Source organism: Macrobrachium nipponense, chromosome 3 (genome assembly GCF_015104395.2).
Source record: "Macrobrachium nipponense isolate FS-2020 chromosome 3, ASM1510439v2, whole genome shotgun sequence".
Classification (NCBI taxonomy): Eukaryota; Metazoa; Arthropoda; class Malacostraca; order Decapoda; family Palaemonidae; genus Macrobrachium; species Macrobrachium nipponense.
The window spans coordinates 72162881-72172880 of NC_087202.1; the positions used below are offsets into that span (position 1 = coordinate 72162881).

The 10000-nt window shown below is 37.1% G+C and overlaps 1 protein-coding gene across 6 annotated transcripts in view; it reads right to left on the reverse strand.

Moving 5' to 3' along the window:
- Positions 1-10000, reverse strand: part of LOC135221806 (uncharacterized) — a 938326-nt gene that overhangs the window by 91689 nt on the left and 836637 nt on the right. For all 6 annotated transcript variants that reach the window (XM_064259684.1, XM_064259685.1, XM_064259683.1 and 3 more), the window contains one exon: positions 5996-6130. In XM_064259684.1, the coding sequence (XP_064115754.1) occupies positions 5996-6130 (135 nt within the window). The remainder of the gene's footprint in view (positions 1-5995; positions 6131-10000) is intronic.

A 10000-nucleotide genomic window follows, 5' to 3' on the forward strand; every position in this document is an offset into this window, starting at 1 on the left:
AATAAATATAAATATAGTATATATAGATATAATAATATCTATATATATATATATATTAAAATAGAATTATTGCACACGAGGGGTCTAGGTGAAGAGTGACTGAAGTTCACAAAAGAAGCAGAAAAGACGGATGGAAAACCTTTAAATATAATAATTGAAAAGGACATCAAGATGTATAAACCTTGGATGACTGTGAACTAGACAACAGCTATATGTACAAAGTAATGTACTTCCAACACAACTTCATATACAAACACAAACACACACACACACACACACATATATATATATAGAAATATAAATAATTAGTCACCTGACTATTTATAAATAAAAACAATGCCTCTTACTTAATACTGTTCAAAGCGGAGAAAAAAATCAAGCCAAGATGTGGCCAGATCCCCAAGTGGCACAAGATCAGAGGAAAAAGAAAAGCGAAAGAAGACTGAAAAGAGAATTTGCAATGCTTCCAAAATGAGAAGCACAAACGCTGACAATTAATCGCCTTACCGACGACTATGACTACCCAGAAAATCCCTGGGCGATTTTCTGGGAAGCAGAAATTGTATGAACGGGGAAGAGAAGCAGAATAAGAGGAGGAAGAAGAGAAGAAGAAGAAGAAAGTGCCACCATCACCATCACAAGTGAGAATAACAATCCGATAATAGGCCCATTATTTTCACGGCAGCTGCAGCAAAAATATTTCGCTAGCATATGGACAAAACTAAGTGCCCAATATATTACAACAATAACCTTAGTTTGGACTTGTCTGCAACATGCGTGATAGCAGGTGGTGGTGGTGTTGAGGGTAGAGAGAGAGAGAGAGAGAGAGAGAGAGAGAGAGAGAGAGAGAGAGAGATGATATTTATTCAACAAAACGTGCTTAAGAGCACGTATACTAAGCAAGGGACGAAATGCAAAAATGCAGGAGACTGAATTATTAAACGGAATATAAAGCATTCAACAATGGAAATCCAGTGGTTCGAGGTATAAGTGACCGCACCGCGTACCGCATCTTACAAAACCCAGACCGTCAAAGAGAAATGTTTGACATGGAGCCAACACAGCTCATTTTCAGCCTCGACGATCCATTGCAAGGAGGTAATCGATAGACAAAATGATATTCGTTTCCCTTGAGGATGAGCCTGAAATTAAACCCTTTAGAAGATGTATATATTCATGTTCTACAATTTTATAGCCAATTACGTTCAGTATCCTTTTTTCTTTCTTTTTTTTTTAGTGTCACTTGTTGTTGGATCGCATTCCCTGCCATCGCAATCAAAGATGACAACGCGACTCTTTCAATTAGGATCGTCACAGTCTCTAAGGCGTGGTGATTCCAATCTGATATCAATCATCACGGACGCTTGCAAGACTGGTTCTCGCAAAAGCAAATGCTCGTCATTTTTCGGAGGGAAGATTAGTCGCCTCGCTATTGTTGGGAGAGAGATTAAAACACAAACACCATCCTTTTGATCTAGTGTTCCCCTGGTGTTTGCTGAGCATGTGCGAAATTATCAATTATAATGAGGCTCAATTACCTTAGTGCAAAATGCATCCTAATGAATATGCCGGGGATAACAGACCATGGCATACTCGAAAAGATTTCAACAATTGTGCTCGGTATTGATTATGTAATTATAGGGTCGATTGCAACATCGACATAAATATGCGCAGCACACAATAAAATAGTCACTATGAATCATACAGAATGAATAACGTTAAGGATCAATCTATGAAAAATAATTGCTACTGGTTTTGTAATTACATTCGTTCCATGAATCCAGTGGACCATGAAAAGGTAGAAATTATTAGTTTTCCGACAGAAAGACGATATAATTATAGTTTGTTTGTTCAATTGTATAGAGATTAATTAAGGGGGAATAATTCATGAACAGGTACTAAGGCACTTTACAGTGCAGTATATAAGGATGATAAATTCGGTAATTATTATAATTTACATTTCGAGTAAACGACGTTATACACAAATAAACACACACACACACATCAACACACACACACACACACACACACACACACACACACACACACCCCACCACATATATATATATATATATATATATATAATATATATATATATATATATATATGTATGAATAACTGAATCACGAAAGTTAGGAACGTGATAAATCCATATATATATTTACTATATATATATATATAATATATATTATATATATATATACATATATACACACACACACACACACATAAACACATACTTATAGCTCAATACGCACAACCTCTGTACAAATACCAAGCAATTTCCTAGCGGTTGATCCAGGTTAGAAATCTGTATTTCACTTAATTCTCAATCGTTTCACATTTATAATTCTAATTTATAAGCAGTTGTAAAGCCGTCGTTTTTTTCCCTTCAGGAGCATATCTAAATCACAATCTCAATTGCTGGAAATAATAGCTTATACAAATATTTGAATATTGCCGGTTCCCATTCTGAATAAGGCGGAAGTTATTTACAATTGCGTTCAACAGTAACGAGATGTTATCATGTTGTTATTTCTAAAAACTTAGACATATTTCAATGCTTTAGCATACTTAATGATACAACTCAAGCCATACAAAGTCTTTTAAAGCGAAGATGGAGCAAATCACAATGCTGTGGGTTTAAATATCTTACTGAACGCCATTTGATCCACCAAGAAGATCCTGCAGCATTTCGTAATCAGATAATAACACAGAGTAAGGCCTTGATACACCCTCTGAAACATCATATGAAAGCCAACCAAACCGCTGACCTGCTCCAGTGGAGGCACATCGCTGTACAATAACAACGGGGCTGCATAAATTACATTAATCAACTTGAGTGTTAAACAGTGTTGCCGCTGACACAATTACAACGTGTGCGCTCAATGTTGTTTACCGTGACTAATTTGATCCTGGGTATTAGCGCCGCCGATATTTGTAGTCGCGGCTTCTCTGTGAAATGAGGTGTTTATCAGAGCCTCTCTATCGTTCTCATCTTTCGACGTTCAGCCCCAGGAGATTTTTCATCACCGGCGAACATGGCCATATTTGGTGCCGCCAGCAGCGTTCTGATCAACTTCAGCGTCTAGGATCCTATTTATGACTGCTATAAATAACGCCCTCACCATTACAAACCTTAGTTTGTCCATGGACACAAAGCTCCCCCGATCAACGGGATGAGTTTCGCTTGAGTTTACTTAACACATCTTGCTTCCAGCGTATCTTCTAATAATATCGATGGTAGTTTAGCTGTATGGGAGTTTCGTTTCCTCTATCTCTCTCTCTCTCTCTCTTCTCCTCTCTCTCTCTCGTCTCGATCTTCTCTCGTCTCTCTCTCGCTCTCTCTCTATCTCTCTCTCTCTCTCTCTCTCTCTCTCTCATAATCATGCTCTGCTTTAACGTGGATCAAGTTCTAGTTACGCGATATACTTAACTGAGATCAGAAAGTTATCAACGCTTAGTTTTTATATCTATATGTACCTACTGGCTTTCAGTTTTTGACGATAATTCTATTTTTCGTGCTTGATATGTTAGACAGAGATTACAAAGCTACTTACGCTTCCTTTTTATAAGGTTACATGAACCTACTGGTTTTCACTTTTAATGGTTATTCTATTTTTTCATCTAGATCCTTGAGAGGTCTACATTTACATAAGACACTATGTAAATGTATTATTGGTCATCTTCAATCGGTTATTGTAATATTGTGTCGTTTCTAAAAAAAAGAAGTGGAAAAAGTCTCATGAATCAATGACGATAATCCTGTACTTTCACAATTACAACATATTCTGGCCAACTTTTTACTGAATACTTAGAAGAGCATTGCGTCCAAACCGTGCATCTATCTAGAAATAACACTGGAATCATTGGTTTCACACATAAGCAAAAACAATTTAGGAGTAACATTCAATGTCAAAGTAAGTTCGAGCTAGCTATCTGCTATACAAAATAAATCCCTCACAAGATCATTCGGGGGAAACGCGGTTGCAAAAGGTTAAATGAAGCAAGGCAGTTAGGCACCTCATTTTAAAAATGACTACTTATAATGGGAGACAATACACACATGACGAGTCTGACTAATCCTAACGTCAATTTGGCTGTTAAGAATAACAAGAGGTTAATTAGAATGCTTCTTCTGAATAGCGTCAAATGAGATTCTTTAAAGTGCAGAATCGTTGAGCTGAAAGAAGGAATAAAACTGCTTTAATGCTTAAAGGTCCGAACAATAAGTTGGTTACGTCCTATACAATTTAGCTGTTAGAATTAAAACAGTCAACGAATCCTATACTATGAAAATGACGAAGCTGCGAGAATTTACGACTGGTTTCGTACTGCATGGAAAAAAAATATAACCTGCGTTACGACTATCGAGAATTTAATGTTATCTACGGATTATGCTCCCTACTTCATCTGAATCATCTATGAAGGTCAACATGACTCGCAGAGTAAAGCCTCCCATAACCGTTACAGATTCTAATATTTCTACTGAATTCCTGTATCTCTGATGCTGTGAAGTGCAGGGCTAACTGCAACAGCTACACAATCCTGAAAAACAAAACAAAGCAACAAAAAACGAAATGATGGCAGCTTTCGTTGTTGTTGTTGTTTTTATTTATTTATTTATTTTTTTTTTTTTGTAAACTTATTCTTGGCAAAGTTAAAATACTTCATCAAAAGAGTCATTCCTCCAAAAGGTAAGCTGAATAGAATACTGGTTTGTCCACGGAGGTCATTTCGCACCTTTCTATCTCGGCTATCCTCCCTGGCCGGGAGCAACTTATTTACCAGTATAACCAGTCTCTTTCCCTCTGTCCTTCGGGTAATTAACATAGGAGCTGGCCTAATTATTCTAGTGACCCGTCAATACCCATTACCGAAACAACCCCGTGCCATTGATTCCCGATGTGACCTTAGTAACTCATCAGTTGAGAGACTAAACTACCGGGCCTAATCCCACCTTAACAACCCAGCGACTGACGGTGTTCATTCCTCTGCAGCGTTTTGCAGACATTCTCATCATCCTTATCATATCTTTCATCATCGATAACGGAGAAGACCAACCTGAATTACGGAAGACGTTTTCAGTAGCCCATTTACTTAATGAATAAATTACGAGATGCGTTAATTGAATATAGAATTTAGGCCAAATGCCAAGTATTGGGGCTTATGAGGTCATTCAGCGCTGAAACGGAAATTGACAGTAAAAGGTTTGAAATGTGTAACAGCAGGAAAACCCTTGAGAGGGTGGAAAGTAAGACTGAAGTAAGAGACTATGAAAAGGGGTACAGCTAGAGCCCGAAGGCACGCTGCAAAGAACCTTAAGTAATGTCTACAGCGCACCGCATGAGGTGCACTGACTGCACTAACCCCCTACGGAGACGAGATGCTTTAAAAGATATTTTTCCTTGATTTTTCAATTACAAGCTTAAAGTCGACAATGTCATCAACAATTGCGAACTCAACAGCAGCTAGATAGCTACAGTTCCACCATAAAGGAGAACACTACTGTTCGAAATTACTGGCATAAGATCTGCCAGAATGAGATCAGTATTATGAATCAACTGGAGACTGCACTATAAAAAATCAGTTCGTATGCTGAAAATACCATTTCCTTTACGTTTATTGATATAGCTACTTTGATACTAATCATATAGAGAAAGCTTTTAAGGTATAAGTTATTTATTCGGATACTGATGCTTCACTCACAGCAGATTCACTTAGCAACGTGAAACGCGTGTTCATAAAATTGTCCGTCGGTCAAATGTGGACCTTTAAACTGTCTGATGTGTGTGTGTGTGTGTGTGTGTGTGTGTGTGTGTGTCATAAAATTGCAAATAACCTGAACGAAATTCGACCACTCATACTTCAGAGACCAATCTTGAAAGCCAACCCAAGACCAGGCAGAATGATCGATTGCAATGGAAAGGAAAGAGTCTGGCCCCTGAAAAAACAAAAATGTATTGCAGCTATAGAAAAAAAGTAGTCCACTTACTGGTTTTTTCCATTTTCTTGCGGGACCAGGCGAGAGTAGGGTCATGGGCCCAGAACATGAGTTCCTGGCCCACACTCACGTCCTGCGTGGTAATGAGGAAAACGCCCACGCCACCCATACCAGTCACATCTTCACCTGAGGGAGGAAAATGGAAAGAAGCAATTATTATCATTATAGGGGAAAAGCAATGTGCAAAATAACATCCATATGTTTCACGGAATACCCAGTTATTCCACAAGATAATCGACACTAGATAACTAATTCTAAATTACACAATGACGTATACAGGATACAAATGACAGTCGACAACAAACGAAAATAAGAACTTTTCTCATTTACTAATACGCACATCTAATATGAATAACCTCTGATTAACGTTACAGTCCAGAAATCTTAAGAAGAAAAGCGAACAATTACGATCGAATTATAGTTTTGCATTTAGCAAATTATATTCACCCGGTTCAGTATATTATAAAAGTGTGTTTAGTTCCCGATAAATCTACCTAACTGAGGAAGAAGCCGAGCTAGCAGTAAATGTTGCCGTTACTTTTCTACGTGGCCAATATGTTAGTGGAGTAAAAAAAAAGTGATGAATTATTTAGACATTCATAATCATGACTGAAATAAAGATTTAACAGAACTAGTACAGACACACACACACACACACACACACCTCTAATATTCCTAATATAATATTCCATCTTCATGCATAGTTAAAATTGCAGGGACTGCATCCACATTTCATCCGTTAGATTTTGGCTTATAAATGTTAACTCAAACAAGCAGAACTTTTCCCCTCCCAACAGATTCCCATTCAGGTCCAGATCACCACCCAAATCGCAACGACTGGCCAGGTAAGAACTGTCCGAACTGCTACGACACTCGGCACGTATACTGAGCAATGGCTCATGACAAAGCGACACATTTTATTCATTCATTTTGTTTATTGACGATGGGAATAGAAACAAACAAAGGTGAAACTATGTCCCCTTTCGTCGGTAACTATGTCCGTATCCGCCCAGACTTGATTTTTGTCACATTATTTTCTAGGAAGAAGTCCAGTACTTTTCGAACAAGTAAGCTATTCTACGCCAGCAATGAAGATACAGGCCAAATATACCAGCAATGAGGCTTCCTCTGTATTAAAAAAAAAAAAAAAAAAAAAAAAAAAAAAAAAAAAAAAAAAAAAAAAAATCGAGACAGTTGCAGCAAGATAGACTAAAATATTCAAAGCGAATAGCAATGAATATGGCGAAAATAACAATATCCCACAAGAAAGAGGGGATGCTTGCAGGTGAAAACTTACTTCAAACCAAAACCAGGATATGTGAACAATCATTGCGTTTTCTTTTTAAAATAACAATAAATTGCCATGAGATATATACACAACAGACTTCTTCTAAATCAATAACATATATGAAATCCTTCATCTCTGTTATCTTTTGAACCCCAATTAAAAGACATGAAGAAAACATACAGTAAATGGAAAATTTGAAATATAACACGTAACCTCGTTCACAATTAGGACAACCACAATGAAATTCAATTAGATCGAAACTTGGGCTCAAAGACGGAACTGCCGTAATATCCACACTGACGAAAAGGGAAGGAAAATTATTCCTGTTCCAGAACCATGAATCGTAAAATGTATTACTGTCTTTCAGAAGATAAAATTGGGCGATTTGGTTTTTGCAAAGAAGATTTCTGTCAGACGAACATAATCCGCAGAACAAACCAGCTAATACGGAACTAATGAATAAGCTCGCTATTTGCAAGTTTATGTATGAATGCATGTGTAAATGTAGTCCATATCTATGTGTATAGCACAAGAAGTCATCGTTATATACATTTTGTCAAATTTTATCGAATTAATGAACCACCTATCTCTATTCCAGCCTGACTTGTCAGACGAAATATTTAATCAATCTAGTTGGCACAAGAGAGAGAGAGAGAGAGAGAGAGAGAGAGAGAGAGAGAGAGAGAGAGAGAGAGAGTCGTCATTTCTCAAGTCAAATTTTGATCATACTACAGGAGTCTAAAAGTGATGTAAAACTTTTAACAGGCTATGAAGCTCTGAGAACAAGCATGTGTTCTAACACCTTTCTTTAAGCAAAACTCGACTCACCTGAGACTGACATTGAAAAGCTATTGACCTACAGAACAAGATGGTCAGCCTGTTTCACGTACAAAAAAGACCGAGGGAAAAGACACAAATCTTCATAACGAAAAAGCAAGAGAAGCAATATTCTGTCGATTTAACAAAGACGGGAATGATTTTCAATTCAGACGCCACACTGGTATAACCTTCCTCTGGAAAAGAATAACCAAAAAGAACATTGTAATTGGTTTTGAATCCTTTCCAGTTCAAATCATTTTTAATCTGATATAGGAGAGAGGAAGACTAGCAGACAAAGCGCGTCGTACTTGTATAAATCTAGGTCACCTGTCAATCAAATACCAACCACGTAGGTTGCAATCGCTACATGTTCAGGTCGAACACAGAATATGCCAATTCAACACCTGTCTGAGTTATTTACGCGAATGAAGGCTAAACAATATCAGAATGTTTCTGTGTGTGTGTGTGTGTGTGTGTACTTTATACATATATATACATAATCATATATTATTATTATAATATATATGTATATAAAATACACAAACACACACACACACACATATATAATATATATATATATATATATATATATATATATATATATATATATATATATATATAAGCACAGTTCGTACACAAAAGTACGCACCAATTCATTCACAGGAAAAAACGCACACTCGAAAGCGCGCTTCCACAAGACTTACAGCAATCAAAGAGACGACGGCAGAAACATACTAAAAAAAAATAAAAAAAATAAAAAAGTGGGCAAAAGTGAACTGCAACAGAAAAGTGGAGGCGAAACAAAAAGGTTAGTTTAATTTGGTTTGTCGTGTGTCTGGGATTAGAGAGCTTCAACGCTTTCGAACCACCCAACGGAGATCACTGCTCTCCTGTTTATTTTGCCTTTCAGATATAATTCCGCATTCTGGTAATGAACAACACGTCCTGACATTACATATCTGGCTTGATGGCCGAAGCCAAAATACATTTTTCATACAAAACCCGCACACTGCATTTGGAAAAAGCAAAAATCATTTCGTACATAGAATTACTCGGCCCGTCGCCATTTACAAACACTTGAAAATGGCGAGGTGAAACTTTCCACGGGAATCATGAAAAAAAAAAACATTAATGACGCACGGAAAATACACTTCCCTATAAGCCACCAAATTTTCCAATAAATACGTTGCTAGTGTAATTAAACGACGTAGGAAAAAGAAGAGTCAATAGATAAGCGAAAACCGAAATACCAAAGTGTTTATAACATGAATTAATGCCGAGAATCCAAAATGTGAGATACAAAGGCACTAGGAAAGAAAACATATATCGTATCAAAGCAAGAATCTTTTTCACAGGAGCAGCCACTTAAATTTTATGGAGGGAAGGAGAGACCTGAAACATGAGTGACACTCCCGTCAACACTCCTCAGGTCGTCAATTAAAAGGATAGACAGTCCATGAAATAATCACAATGCCAATAATATCACACGAGCTAAAGACCGCTGATACGTAAGGTTTACCTGGGAACAAAGAGAGAGAGAGAGAGAGAGAGAGAAGAGAGAATATTTTGAGGCTGATGACGTTTTTTGCTGACTTATTTGCAATTTTGTTACTGAGGAGTACCGATCTGCTTTACTTTGATGAGTTATCTTTATTTTGTTTTATTTAATTAATTTATTTTTTTGGCGACCATGAGATTCCCCAAGCTTACTATCAATGTAAAACTACTCGCACATTTCTTGGTGACACCACTCGCCCTTCTAATTGGATTGAAACAACACCGTCTCTCATTCAAGAGTCTGAAACGTTTTGTGCATTACGGCAATAATTGCGTCGTTCTACATCAGTTACAAGCATAAAAGCGAGAGACATCGTTTCACAAATAATAAT